We start from the raw sequence: 15,870 nt of genomic DNA on the forward strand, positions 1-15,870 counted from the left end.
CACGAAGTGACTGCTGGCCATCCAACTTGAGACATCTGATCGGTCGAAATCTGAATTGTTTTTTATATTTACTGTTTTTTTTATTTATTGCTTAGTTGAATGGTCGAGCTCACAGCCCACCTGATGTTAAGTGGTTACTGGAGCCCATAGACATCTACAACGTAAATGCGCCACCCATCTTGAGATATAAGTTCTAAGGTCTCAGTATAGTTACAACGGCTGCCCCACCCTTCAAGCCGAAACGCATTCCTGCTTTACGGCGGAAATAGGAGGGGTGGTGGTACCTACCCGTGCGGACTCCCAAGAGGTCCTACAACCAGTGACCCAAAAGGTCCTACCACCAGTAATTTACTGTCCTACACTTGAAGCCAAAATGCTTTACTGCTTCCCAGAATGGTGGTACCTATACGTGCGGACTAAGAAAACGACTTGCCGCCAATATAATATAAGGGTTATTTGTATTCATTTTGAGCTCACACAATATCGCAACAACGCGATCTGATAGTAATATTAAAAAGGATACTGATTATTTGACTACAGAACAGAACGAGTCGATTATCGTCACGTCTAACGTTTTTGTCATGACGTATTTTAAGTTCGACAAAATATAATAATAAAACTGTTATTACTTCAACACAAAACCCAATACCTGCGTCTCATCACTTATCACAAGATGAACTCGTAAACTTTCCCGAGCAATAAACCCGTTCATAAAAATGGAAATGAGAAGATTTTATAAAAAAGAAAAATGTTATTCAATCGAAACACACAGCGTGAAATCTATAAAATTTCTCAAACGAAATTTCACTCGGTAAAGTATATTTAATGTCGTAAAGGTAAGATAAGTAAAAGCCAGTGCTGCTGTGCCGACGGGCCCTTAATAGCGTAATTAAAGCCGAACGCCCCCTGAAGCCCCCCGTGTCGGAGGGCCAACTCCCTGTGAATTTTAACGGACCTCAACTACGTTTTTCTTCAAATCTTTTCCCCTTTTAAATGTACTTTTATTGCCAATGAATTTCTGCTTCAAACGTTACGCCGCCAACAAAATTAATATATTATGTTTACATTGCCAGAGTTGTCATTAGTGTTGTTAAATCAACGCCCCCAACGGATTGACTAGCTCTCAACGTTGTTCATAAACATTTTCGTGTAAACATATAACGCGGAAAGCGAGCACGCTACGTCTCTAAAAGTTTCTAAATATATTTAGTCCGTTCAAACAAAATTATTACATTCGTAAGCAGTTTCAAAAGAAAAACATTCTCGTTTCTCGTAAGAATACAACAGGCCGCCCCGTTAGATATAAACTTTATGATCACGCTGCTGTACTCCTGAGTAAAGTTTCATGTTAGAATAATCCATTTCCAATAGGCTTTCACGATCCATAATGTTACGTACGGGGACTTATATTACCCACTAAGACTTCTTAGATAGGAGGAATGATGGAAATCTCGCAAAATAAAAGAGCACCGGAAAGTTTTCTCGGAAATGTTTGTGAGGCTGTACAATGTTCTTTTGATGACTGATTGTACTTGAATTTAACACGAAATATTTTGTATTTCATGTATATCGTAAAATGGTTCAAGACGACTGTTAATAATGGGCTCATAATTTATTATTTGACAAATGTTCTACTATAATTAAATATTATACAGGGTGCTCTAGGGCCGTTCTGAAAGTAAGATCCTCTGATAATTCCACGAAAACGGCAAAGTATTCAAATCATAAGAAATAATATACCAGTAATACAATGACAATAAAAAATGGGAATTAACCTGACAAAGATTAATTAATTCCAGATATGATAACATGAAAAATCAGAATCGGATATATGTATTTTAGTTCTTTTTCTTTTGCACGCTATGAAACGATGTTAGGAACTGCTATGATGGGTCAATATAGCATGTTTTATTTATTCATTGCTTAGATAGGTGGACGAGCTCACGGGCCACCTGATGTTAAGTGGTTACCGGAGCCCATTGACCTCTATTATACAACGTAAATGCCGCCACCTACCTTGAGACATGCGTTCTAAGGTCTCACTTGTAACAGTACAGCGGCTGCTCCGCCCTTCAAACCGAAACGCATTACTGCTTCACGGCAGAAATAGGCAGGATGGTGGTACCTACCCGCGCGGACTCACAAGAGGTCCTACCACCTGCTGTCATCGTGTTTTTCGAATATGGCAGATTGACAAAATACAAAACACAACATCGCTGACTAGTGTGTATGTAATCTGGCCATAATACCATTACAATTTGCTGTAACGTTCCATTTACAGAATAATTATATTTACATGTGAATTTAGAATTTGTCATTTTCAAATGAATATTTGTTGTATGAGTATTCCCTCGTTTTCGTGCTAACCCTAGTTAAATATTCGTGTGATATTTTTATAGTCGCATTTTTATATGCTGTTATATAAAGTAACACACTACTACACTACAATACAACAATATAAAAATTATAATACTTTTTCATGTAATTGAAAAGATACTATACTTTTCTTCTAACAATATCTATAGTATGACTTAATGTTAATGCTGAGTTTAATAAATTAATATTGTTTACCGTATACTTCAGACCGCTAGTTTATTGCTCTGAAACATCACAAACAAAGTCTTTCAAAGCGTATTTATTCAACAAGGTTATATAAAATATTGAACGCAAAATATAAAAGTTATGTTCCAGACAGCTATTTCCCGGTTGCAACTGCAACGAGGGTTGTCCGGGTAAAGGGGAGGCTGCGGAGGTTACGAAACCGGGTCAGTGCCAAGCCTTGGCCCGCCGAGAACGTACCTGTTGATTGCAACATCCCAGTTCAGTGCGAAGATTTGATATCGTTAATCTTCGTTTGCCCCGTGGCTTCGACCAAAAACCTTTTGAGTGTAATAGCGCGGATAAATTATTTTCGGATCCGAAGGTGAGGAGCCGGTTGAATAATCCGTGTTTTGTTAACAATCGAACTGTGATTGACTGTGATTATTTATTCGATTTGCGATAAACGGTTGTTTAATACCGCGTTTCGGTTTGCGGGGCTATGTTTATTTTTGAATTTAGAAAGCGGTATTTATTGCTCGATAGTAATGATGTAACAGTGCGGATTTTATTTAATAATAATTATTAAGTTGTCAATGGTGAAGTTAGCATGTTTTTTTTTTACCAAATGTGGATGAAGTATCGTACCGTAAAACGATGATGTTAGAGTCGAAATTTAAGAAAGTTCATGTTCGCTGAGTGCATTTCGATGCTTGCTTATCTCTTTTGAATTTTGGTTTCCTGGTTTGACTTGACTGCAAAAACAGACATGACGGGCAAATAGTACACCTACTTCCAGTAATTACCTTCTTTTTGGGGTTTCGATTTCTCTTATAAGAAATTTATACTTTTATCGTGAAAGTAATTTGTGAATACGTGTTAGGTAAGTATTGGATTAGAAAATTTGTTTTTTTTAAAGTACCTGTGAGTGTAGCCTAGCATGCGGTCAACTTGATTGTAAGTGGTCACAGACGACACTCAAGGCCAGAAGATCAACCATACCGGTGTGTATTGCTGAACATTGTCTTCGAACCTCGTTTGAAGAAGGACTTGTAAAACTCTATGAAAATTAGCTGATTCTTATCATCCGATTTTCGAACCCAGGCTTATTTATGTCAGCCGATACGAGTTGAATCTTATCCTGATTTTAATTCATGTCTTATCCTGATTTCGTGGCCTAAAGAGTACGACGCCCAGTGCATCCGTATCTTATTGATGCTACGGTATTCGAATCTCGTAGGCAGGTACCAAATTTTTCAAATGAGATACGTACTTACGTAATCACTTGTGGTAGCAAATCTTATGAGTCCACACGAGTAGGTACCACCACCGTGTCTATTTCTGCCGTGAAGCAGTATTGCGTTTCGGTTTGGAGGATGAGGCAGTCGTTGTACTGTAAAAACTGAGACCTTAGAACTCATGTCTCAAGGTGGATAGCTGGAATTACGTTATAGATATCTATGGGCTCCGGTAGCCACTTAGCACCAGTAACCAATTCTCACCAGATGGACCATGGGTCGTCTACCCATCTAAACAATAAATAAAGAATTGTTTTTTTTTTTAAATTCGAAATAAAAGTCTTATGTAGTATATCGTATCGTACATGTATCTAGAATGTAAATACTCAGATGTATGTGAAGAAATTTCAATCGAGGAAAACGTATTCTTTTGTTGTGAATTTGTCAACATTTGCTACGCTACATACAGTGATCGAAATACGAATAATACAAAACAGTTTCATGATATAATTCAGGTTGAGAGCTTTTAAGTATTAAAATCGATTAATTGAATAAGTTATTTAGAATTGTTGTTTACAACTTCTTATACAACAGATTATAAATGATTTTTATTCGTATACATCTTATTTAGCTATGATGTTCTAAACCAGAGTCGGATGCTTCATTGGATACGTATGCACAAAATAAAACTCACTTTTGTGGGTATCAATGAGCAAACCATGTCCCACTCACATTGTGTTAGCCATAACTAGAACACATATTTCATACAATCTGAATTTGACAATTGAAAAACATGACGCTGAAGTCTGAAATGAAACGTAAGCTACAAGGACCTTCGGACCAAAGCTCGTGACTGCTACGAAATCAAAATTGGCAAGTTGACCGTACCGATTCTTTCGAGCTTATACCTAATACAATTTACCAAAGCATCAGTACTTTCTTGAATATATGTTTGATAAAGAATCATTGAGAAAAAAGTCCTACATAACAAAGGCCCATAACTGTATTAAAATCTTAGAAGAAAGCTATTGTTGAAAATTTTGTTATTTATTATTTACTTTGAACATTATACTTAAACAGGGTTAGTCTTAGTATATATTATTTTATTTAACATAGTTATTTTTGTATGTTGTCTAACCTTTTAAGACACCATTTTTCACCTTCTACATCCTGCCTTATTTTTTTAACTTTCGGAGAGAAAGCTCGCATCTACCTTACGCTCACTTTTTTTGTACACCACTTAAATTGTCCCTTTTTGTTTTGGCTGTCTATAAAGCTCAAATTATATGGTATTTTTTGTTTTTAAAAAATCGGTTGTCAACGTCATAAGAAAATACTGATGGAATTGTTTCATTTTTCAATTATCGCAATTATAGTTGCTATAAACAATTGACATCACATTCACTTTTCACTGAACTTCATACTTGACGAAAACATGTAAATGTATTATTGTATAGCAGCTGTCCACGCGGATGCATCGCTCACTCAAATAGGAGAGAGACAGATGTCGAACGCTGCCGAACGCGGAGGCCGATTGTGCCTCTTTGTCGCTCGTTGCGTGCTCTCGCTTGCACTTCAAGCCTTAAATGGAACGCCTCAGAGTGAGGTAACGCCGCACGAGTCATGTTTATTCGTGCGTGCAGCCGGCTCCATCGAATTATAAGACGTTGTCACGTCAAAATTATTGTAAAACAATATGACTCATTCCATTGTCCAATCATTGGTCTTACTTGTAGTCCAATTTTTATTCACTAAGCTCGGTTGTATTTGAAAAATTATTATTCGACACTTCAAAGTTGAAAGCAATTTTTTTATAAATAAACTGTCGGTAGTGACACAAATCCGAACGAGTTTCTTGCCACATCATTAATAAAGTAATTTTTCATTTTACTCCTCTTTAGCGTTTTAGTTTTTTTACGTTCCATTAATCTCATATTGTGAATATAATATTCAGACAACTATATCGTAGGACACATTGGTCACGTGCGTTGAACTATATACTAAACATTCCCACAGTTTTAAATTTTAGAAGTTGGTGTGTAAACAAGTTACTCTAGATTCAGATGTATTATGTTTTGAATGTCTTTTGTTATAGTAAAACTTGAACACATTATTTATTAAGATTAATTTTGTAAAATACTCTAGAATCATAGTAATAAAGTGAAAGTAATTTAATAAAGTATGTTAAGTAAATTCTAAACGACAAGAGAAGATTCATCAACTTATTCAACTTGTTATTATAAATGTAGCTTGCTAAATATTATAATAACGAATTATACAATGATAGATAACCATTAAAATAGTTTTCTAATTTAAATAATAAATTCCATATTGTCTTTTTCGGCGAATTGTAACATTAATCCGGTACAAAGAAAACCACAAGGCCAATATCGGAATTTGATTTGCGAACTCGGAGATAATTTAATTCGTCTCTCATCTTAAATTAGTTAAGAGCAATTACGTAAACTCCTCTGGGACGGAAATGTCAGAGCTTGAATCTTTGACCAGAGCAAGTTAAGCTCGACGGCACTATTGAAAACATGTATTGTTGTGGAAATAGAAAAGGTCTTTGTGCATTTAAATATGACTGAAGCATTTTTAACATTTATCGGTTTCAAGAAATATTCTATCATAACATGACTTACGTATTCATTGTCAACGTCATTTAATAAAATGCTTCACTAAATGTCTTTACTAATCAAGCGATTAACAAAAGAGCGATCTAGATAGTACTTTAAAAATCGAATAAAAAAATCACTACATTTCAACTTTTTTTTTTTTTATTGCTTAGATGGGTGGATGAGCTCACAGTCCACCTGATGTTAAGTGGTTACTGGAGCCCATAGACATCTACAACGTAAATGCGCCACTCACCTTGAGATATAAGTTCTAAGGTCTCAAGTATAGTTACAACGGCTGCTCCACCCTTCAAACCGAAACGCATTACTGCTTCACGGCAGAAATAGGCAGGGCGGTGGTACCCACCCGCGCGGACTCACAAGAGGTCCTACCACCAGTAATTACGCAAATTATAAATTTGCGGGTTTGATTTTTATTACACGATGTTATTCCTTCACCGTGGAAGTCAATCGTGAACAATTGTCAAGTACATATTTCATTAGAAAAATTGGTACCCGCCTGCGGGATTCGAACATCGGTGCAACGCTAGATACGAATGCACCGGACGTCTTATCCTTTAGGCCACGACGACTTAAACTTACTCAACTTAGTTTTATGCTCAATATAATTACTTAATGATTGCTTGTTCACTAAATACTTGAATGGCCTAATTTCGTACGTATTATGATACAAAATGAAACAAAAATTAAAAAGAAACAGCTAACGTTCAAAAATACAATTCAATAGCGTTAGAACACAAATTAACTGTAACATCGGGTCAATCAGCTGCATAAAATCTAAAGTCATAAAAAACTTCGTAAACATTTTTGTGTTCCAGTATAGGGGTTAACGATCGATGGATAAAAATAGATGTTGAAATGCCGATACGTTATAACAATTCGGTTGAAAGTTCTTTATTAAAATAAACCCTACTCACACAATAACCTGCCATAGACAGGCTTTAGAAAACCATTGAACAAATAAAATAATTGAACTACCTTATGTAAACAGTGAGGTGAACATATTGAATTCAAATAAATCAATTCATACGTTACTGAACTTAACAAAAAAAAATCAATGGAAATACATATAACAGATTTATAAAAAAATACATAGCGATCTACATAGGTACATTCAAAGAGGAAACAGTAATGTGTAATAATAATGTGATCATAAGAATGTTGTTAAAATACATTTCATGTTATTTATAATCTGCCTTCTAACAGCTATTATCTATGTTTGTAATGACCCACATTGTGGCATAGGGTTATAAGTGTTAGGAAGGAAGACAGAGAACATCTGGTTAGTAGCTAATATCAAAACGAAACTTTAGGGCATTCATTCTGTAATTGGGAAAGTTCAACTACATTTTACAGTACACTGCGACTTTACTCCATCAAATATTATTTACATTATGCCGTTTTGTTTTAAAATTTAATAAGCTTTGAGTCAGTTTCGACGCTTCTAACCCTAATATAATAATTAATAAGATAATTTATATAACCAATGACATTAATTCTAATGACTTAAAATTAACTATCCAACTGAGTCGTATTTAAAACACATTAAATACAGACAGTTCACAATTTTTGAAGCGAAACTCCTTTAGGCGCGTTGAGAATAAAATTTAACTCGTGATAGATACGTTACGGGTAGGGAGAAAAGATACAATTTAGAAAGAGCGAGAGTGAGAAAATAGACAGAGCGTCTCGCGAATCACACGACCGTGGAGAGAGGCAGAAAGCGAGCTAGGTCGTTTCTCTTATACACGTTCTGTTTACGGGCGTCGGCCACTAGATGACTTGTTATTAGTTTCTCTTGCATAGAAATGATGACCACGACCACTCTCTCAAGAGTGAAAACGACTGAGAAGAAGAATTGCTCCTGTAGATGGCAGTAACATATTAACTATCTTATATTTTATTTTTAATGAAGTATTTAAAAAAAATCTATATATAATTTAAAATGTCTATAAATGGTAAAGAGATCGTTTCTCTTATACACAGTATTTCCTATTACAAGAGAAATTTGATTTAATGATGAAAAATGAAGAAAACCACAATACTACACACCGCAAAAGAAGTTTCACTTCTTTCACGTGCACCAAGTTGCACGCGCACCTTTTTTTCATGTTTTAAAGCACATAATAATTTGATGTAATTCATAGAACTTAAATTATAAGGTATTCCGAATTTTAAATTATAAATAATTAAAAGGTAGAATTTATAAGAGCAGTATGTTAAACTGTAATTCAGGTAGTTTCTTTTTACAACACAGCCATAAGGGATGTGGGGTTGTATTGCATTTGCGAAAAATCTGTCTTTTCCTTACTATAGATTTATACCAGACGAGTTTTTGTCCTCAACCCTGTAATTATCTTAGTTATTTTAGTTTGATAATATTAATAGACGATATTATAGTCAGTTTTTAATTACAGCTTGACGAATGATCCACATCGTACAGCTCTTATAAGTTCCGCCGTGAGTGGTTGCCGAAGCCCGTCGACGACACAATCTTGGTACCGCCAACCACATCGACTAATGAGATCGGAGTCTCAATTTTATAACGGCCTTTACACCTTTCAAACCGGAATAAAAATGCACTTTGTACCTATCCGTAAAATCTCACATTAATCCAAGTAATGAAATTAAGCATTAAAAATAAATCTAAGAACAACTTTGCGAACCAATAGGCATGATGCGGCGTGGGTCAATGGCCCTGATAGGGGCTGGGGAACCTCTCATCGTAGTGGAGGAAAGTGGCGTGGAAGATGCAGAGAGCTCCCCGAAAGCAACAATACCGCTCCGAGGCATATCCATAGACCAGGAGTCTCCTCCGGACCCGTATCATCTGTCACCGTGGCGCGAAACACGCAAGCATTCACTTCCGACACCACAATGCACCTCTGGTCCCACGGCCAGCCAGGTAAGTCAATCTCAAACACAAATTTAAAATAATTAAAACTACTTCTACGGTTTAATTTCGGATTTATATTGTCATTGTATTATATCCAACGTCATTTTACAGTTTTCTTAATAATATTCGTATTGAAAACGTCAGGAATAATATATTAGTGACCACAAAAACGCAAGATTAAACCGTAAAAATTATTTTAATTATACGACGGTTCGCGAAAACCGAAAAATAAACTACAAATTTAATACTTTCCAAATTAAATTACGCTGGTGAACAAGCAAATGGCTTAATCGCATATGTCGCTCAGTCTAAATACACTGTTAATTGCGAATCGTAAGCGCACTGTGTGATTTATATAAACAAACTGATAGTCTAAGAGTTCTTTTTTTCGGGCCGGCGGCCGAACCTCCTACAAGGTCCTCGCGTCTAGGAGGCGCGCGGGGTATCTGGGACTTGACGATCTGCAATGTGTTGGGAGCAGACTGTGGGCCCAAGGAATTATTTGAGCCCTACCCACTAAACGACTTCCCTGCACTCTTACACCCGACGTCCGATCTCCGTCCGGGGTCAAAACCCGGTCATAGTAGGGGAAGAGTATAATATGTACCTTAAGCACAAGAACGTATTAGTTGTGACCACTTGATCTCTGATTCGTCTCTTGTATTAGGTGCGACGACTATCAGAGCGCGGCGAAAGCGCTGCCCGCGAAGCGCGTGAAGCTGCTTTTTTGGCTACACTCAGCCAAGCTCCACCGCAACCTGGAGGTAGAAGGTAATAACAACCAATACAATCCTCTGAGTCCAATACATTAATGAACGTCTACCAATGAGTACAAATCATATGTGTAAGATGGGTAAGAACGGAACGTATGAAATTAGTGTGGAATGGAGCGTAATGATGTGAATGAGAGAAGATTGTAAAAAAAAACAGAAAAAAGCAAGAAGGAGTGAACCGTCTGTAAAACAGGCGTCCACTAATTTTAGACGTAAGAATAGGGAAGATTTGGATGCAGCAATAATATTACAGTCCAGTGCAGAACTTTTAATTATAAGCCACGATCCCAGTTCTAGATTTATGTTAACATTGGATTTGATTTGCAGACATTCCGTTGTAACCATATCACGGGTGCCCCAAGCATTGTTTGGCCGAGGCCGTCGCGAATCCATAGCCGCATTCCCAGCTCTCGGACGCCGCCGAGATTCTGGCTCTAAAAAAGGTACGTCTATACTACAGTGAATCAAAACTTCCACTAAAACAATTTCGTAACAAGCTATTTGTTCCAGGTCCCCCTGCCATTGAGACTTTTGGAAGCACTCATAACTTGCAGCTGGATATAATGGACGACATAGTGCAAGCTCGTAAAGTACGTATGCGTCTTTGGAATACATCGAATGAACGGGTCTGCGAGGTTCAACCGCTGGACGAACGTTCTCCTATAAGCGGATCAGTGAGATACACCAACCGGGGACGCCGTCACTCAGACTTCGTAGGATCTCCACTCCCACCGATACCAGCCAGACGTCGTGCTTCCGAGATGCCGCCGCCGCCACCCATTCCTCCTCGAAGTAACACTGGCGTCGTCTGCACAGACACAGATTTACATCTCATGCTTAACGCACTCACTTCATCCGCCACAGAAATTGATCGCTGCGGTAAACCCGAACGTCCAGGAATGAGGCGTCTCTCGGACAACATGCGTTCCAGCAGCTTCGATGCCTCTTCTCTTCGTGAAAAACCCGCAGAATCGGGCACTACATGGTTTGCCCGCCGACATCAGACTCTAGCCACCAAAAATCAAGAAAATGAACCAAAGAAGGCTAAAGTTACTTTTGCAGCGGACTCTAAGCCGGCTCCCGGAGATGTGGCCACTGTTGTATGGGACAAGCCGTCGGGTTCTGTGGTTGACGCCAGTGCACTCGGTAGCGCCATTGAAGTGTTTCTCCGCAAAAGCAGCATTGTCGATTCAGGACCTTCGACTTCAAGTGTGGTAGAAACTAAAGAAATTACAGCTAAGACTAGGGATGTTCCACCAAAAGCACGTGACAAGCCGGGGCCGAGTCGAGCAGCCGAGCGTTGGTACTCCAACAAGCCGGAGGAAGAAGAAGTGTCCGAAAGCTGCGACGCAAGCCTTTGCACCTCTTTGAAAGACCTTTTCGTTTAGACTAGAAATTACATTAAAAGCTCTTGTAAATTTAAATTTAGTCGTGGAATATAGATCAGATTTTCAGGTGAAGTATGAATGGTGTGTACTTTATATATCTTTCAATGTGATAGACGACGCGCTTGCGGCGGTCGTCCGAGTCGACTGGCGACCGACGCGGGATTTGCGTTAAATTATTTTTAGACTAAATTCTATTTTCATTGTAAATTTTTGGATAATAGCGATCAGATAATTGATGTATTGTTAGATAGTAAATTATATTCGTGATAATCGGACGCGCGTTTTCCCCGCCCTATGCGGTCTCCCCCCGCGCGTCTGTACCCTTAACCCGTCTCGTTTAAATATGTGTCTTGTAATCCAACGTTGTCATTAAATCTTTATTATAATAAAATAGAAGACATTTGAGAAGGAGACGTCGGGAGATATGTACGCTTAATAGACGAAGGCGAAACTGTGTCGTCTTAAATCAATAAAGGTTTTTATCGATGTTAAAGGAATTTTAATTCATCCCCATTTATAAATAATCTGAAAATCGAACGACTTTTGTAAACACATTAGAACAGATCCGCAATCAGAACAAGCAAGATACGACAAAGCTTAGTTTCGTTTTAAAATAATGAAAGTTAAAAGTCAGTGTAAGATTTTTATGATGTTTATTTTACGATGCCGAAATGTTCTAAACAAAAAACGCGGTAAAGTTATAAGTGACATCGGAATCAATTCTGCTCAAGTTTCACTCGACAACTTTTCCAATTACTTAGATGCCTGCAGGTGAGCTTCGGCTCGGGTGAAGTTTGTGATGTATGGACACGAATCTAGGGTCAGTAAAAATGAAATTACAAAAATAACTTTTACTTCGCAAAGGTTCCTTCAGAATAAATAAAAGTGTACAGAATTTTTCAAATTAATCTTTATTTTATTGTGTCAAAGACTTGTTTCAAAGAACAGTTATGATCGTGTTATTAAATACGTATACACATATCCTTGATCAAACGAGGCTTGTGGAGAGTACTTAACGGTAGGCAGCGGCTTGACTCCGCCCCTGGATTGCCGAAGTCCGTGGTCGACGGTAACCACTGACCATCAAGTGGGCCGTATGCTCATCTGCCTACAAGGCCAATAAAATGTCTTATTGACGGACTTCTAATCAGTGATTTGAATTAATATTAACTCAAACTCATACATCCCAGGTGACCACTTAACACCAGGTGAGTGTAAGCAGAAAGCGAAAGCGTAATAAAAAACATATTCGCGTCTTTCAATATGCAGCCAGCCTTATCCTTTGCTAGAAATTATATTACGATACATTGCGTAAAACATTATACAAGGGCTGGCAGAAGAATAGCTTACTCTTTATGTTCATGTTTTTTTTTCTTCGAATCTATTTACTTGGGATCCTTTTTTCGTCAAATCGGTTATCGGTTATTCTAATAGAGTACTACCATAAGAACATTACACAGTTTTTGGTTTGACCCTACTAACAGAGATGCCCATTTTTGGTTCTATTTTCTCTTAATTTTTTATTTTAATGTATTACGGTTGTCTAGCTTTTCAAGACTGCTTCATGGCAGAAACGAATTCTCCCTTTGTGTAAAATTTATAGTTTTCTATTAACACGTGCCCATGTCTCGTGCACACATCTCATTTCAGGAGACGTATGCACGAGACTATTTTCTGTACGACGAGAACGATATTACTTATTTAATAGGAATATAAAATTCTGTGAAAAACTGTTTCACTTTAATGTAGTGTCATTGCGAGTGCCTTGTCTGTTATTATCTCTCGCTGAAACTTCTAATTACATGACTGTACTCAAGTTCCAAAGGTGGCATTCAAGAATAATTACAGTACTGCAAACGGTGATTACTATGTTAGGTAAGCTGTGGGGTGATCGAGTGCTATATGCTGCTATTGTTTGAGCTAAAAGCAAAATGATGCTATTACGAAAGCTATCTGTACACAATGTGTATATATATGTTGGCGCAATTTCACTATTTAGTTAACTAAAAATAGTTAAAGTTAGCTATTTCCTAAATATTACGCATGCATCCTACTATTAGGGGTTAAAGTACCGGTCATCGTTCTCGTCGAACCCGTCACTTGCGACGAAGGGCTCGACGAGTAAATTAACCCTCAGACACAGCCCATTGAGTTTCTCGCCGTATCTTCTCAGTGGGTCGCGTTTCCGATCCGGTGTTAGATTCTGCGAAGCACGGCTCTTGCTAGGGCCAGTGTTAGCAACGTCGTTCGGTTCGAGCCCCGTGAGCTCACCTACTAGTTAAGGTTACGCTGAAATAGCCTCTCAAGGCTCTCAGCTTAGGTATGAAAAAAAAGGTTAAAGTATGAAATTGGCGATTTGTACTGAAAAATTATAATTCTTTTTTTTTCATTTAGCATTTTATCAAAATATCTACCATTATAATCTCTACATTGCTGCCATCTAATAGGAAGGTCATTTATGCCTTTGTCTCCTGGGAAAAAAACTTTTTATCACGTAGAAAATTGTCCAAATCACGAAAAAAATGGTAGTCCGTTGGAGCAAGGTATGGCGATTACAGAGGGTGACGAATGGTTTCTAAATGCAGTTCCTGTAGACTTAAAACGTTTCTCGTGCTGTATGAGGTTTCGCGTTATCATGAATGGTGAAGATCGATTCATGAGTCGGGGCTGTTTCACTGCAAGTTTTTCATCATTCTTCGGAGTTCGGCACAGTAGACATCTGCCGTTATTGCTAGATCGAGAAATCGGACAAAGCTATAGTGAATAACACCATGCTGAGACCACCAACCAGTTACCTTTTCATTGGTAAACTTTGCTTTAGGACACTATTGCGGCGTTTGATCTGGGGTCAGCCATTGCATTTTTCGCTAACGGTTATCGTAAAGAATCCACTTTTCATCACATGTCACAATTCGATCCAATACTCCTTCATTTCTGTATCGATTCAACAAGGCAACAAAAACTTTCAACACGCGTTTCTTTCTGCAGACCACTCAAATCACGAGGCACCCATTTTTTATATTTTTTTATTTTATTGATTTGACGCATATAAGTCAATATTGTTGGTAAGGTAACGTTAAACCATGCCGCTGATTCCTGGGTAATTTGGCTCGGATCGGCTTCCACCATATCTTTCGATTCATTGTTATTCAAATGTGTGGGCGGTCTTCCACGTGTTTCGTTCTTCAAATCAAAATTTCCGTCACGAAAGCGTTTAAACCAAAATCGCACAGTGCGTTCATTAGCAGTCCCCTCTCCAAACGCAACATTGAGATTGCGAGCTGTTTCTGCAGCATTAGTTCCGCGTCGGAACTCGTATTAAAAAATCACTCGAATTTTCGAAGTATCCATATCCATATGGATGTATCCATATGGAAGTATATATCCATCTTTCTTGTTTTGCCTAACCTGAATAAAAAAAAAACAACTGAAAGTCGATAATAGAATGTTGCACATTTTTAAAAGAAGAACCTCATAGATAGATACCATTTGAAAAAAGTTTCACTCAAAAATCTCAACCATGAAGGTTTTATGACAATTCGAAATACCTATTACAATTAAACAGTAATTTCATACTTTAACCCCTATTATAAATACGAGTGGCTATTATCGCACGAAACATTTTGGCTCGAACTGCGGAATTCATTGGAAAAGTGAGTCCTAATTACTTTTTTTTTTATTGCCTTTGTAGGCAGACGGGCATACGGCCCACCTGATGGTGAGTGGTTACCGTCGCCCATGGACTTCAGCAATGCCAGGGGCAGAGCCAAGCCGCCCACAGGGAAGGCAATGATAATTATTGAGATAATTATGAAGAGGATGGCGTCAGCGACGCTGACGCATCATTTTAAAAGCGCCACGGAACCAGCCTACCAGTCCGTCATATACATAGTTGCAAAAGTAATTGTAGTAAATTATAGTTATGAATTTAACAATGAGCTTCACTTTTAAAGACATAGTAAACGCAATGAAAAGAGATATAATATGTAGATATAACAAAAAATCAATTCTTTATGGAGTTTTATTGGACGTTAACGTTAGTCAAATTTATTAACTTTTGTCCAAAAACTATTTAGTTTCGTGTCAAGAATTTAAAGAAATCTATTGAAGTATATACGTATAGTTCGATAGTTGCTCAACATAAAAACTACATCGATCGCTTTAACACCAACGGCAGCTCAATGTACTGAAACGGGTACATGGTCGACTGAACAATTAATATGAGACTGAAACTATTTAGAACTGATGCATTAACGAAGATAGATCATTAAATCAATAACGACCGAACGAAGCGCATCGCCAAACATTAAACGACTTAGTCTGAACTTTGAATAAAATTGTGAACAAGCACACACCTGGCTAAAAACAAACACCAGAAAAAAAAATATTTTTTTCAAA

At 37.6% G+C, this 15,870-nt stretch overlaps 1 protein-coding gene across 1 annotated transcript in view; it reads left to right on the top strand.

The window, feature by feature from the left end:
* The window catches only part of LOC101745836 (uncharacterized), a 30,327-nt gene extending 18,362 nt beyond the window's left edge, over positions 1-11,965 (top strand). Inside the window, exons 2-5 of the mRNA XM_004931180.5 lie at positions 9,088-9,320; positions 9,979-10,082; positions 10,412-10,527; positions 10,595-11,965. Of these exons, the coding sequence (XP_004931237.2) occupies positions 9,090-9,320; positions 9,979-10,082; positions 10,412-10,527; positions 10,595-11,472 (1,329 nt within the window). The 5' untranslated portion in view covers positions 9,088-9,089 and the 3' untranslated portion in view covers positions 11,473-11,965. The remainder of the gene's footprint in view (positions 1-9,087; positions 9,321-9,978; positions 10,083-10,411; positions 10,528-10,594) is intronic.
* Positions 11,966-15,870: the final 3,905 nt, after the last annotated feature.

The sequence above is a fragment of the Bombyx mori genome, chromosome 9, assembly GCF_030269925.1.
Source record: "Bombyx mori chromosome 9, ASM3026992v2".
NCBI classification, from domain to species: domain Eukaryota; kingdom Metazoa; phylum Arthropoda; class Insecta; order Lepidoptera; family Bombycidae; genus Bombyx; species Bombyx mori.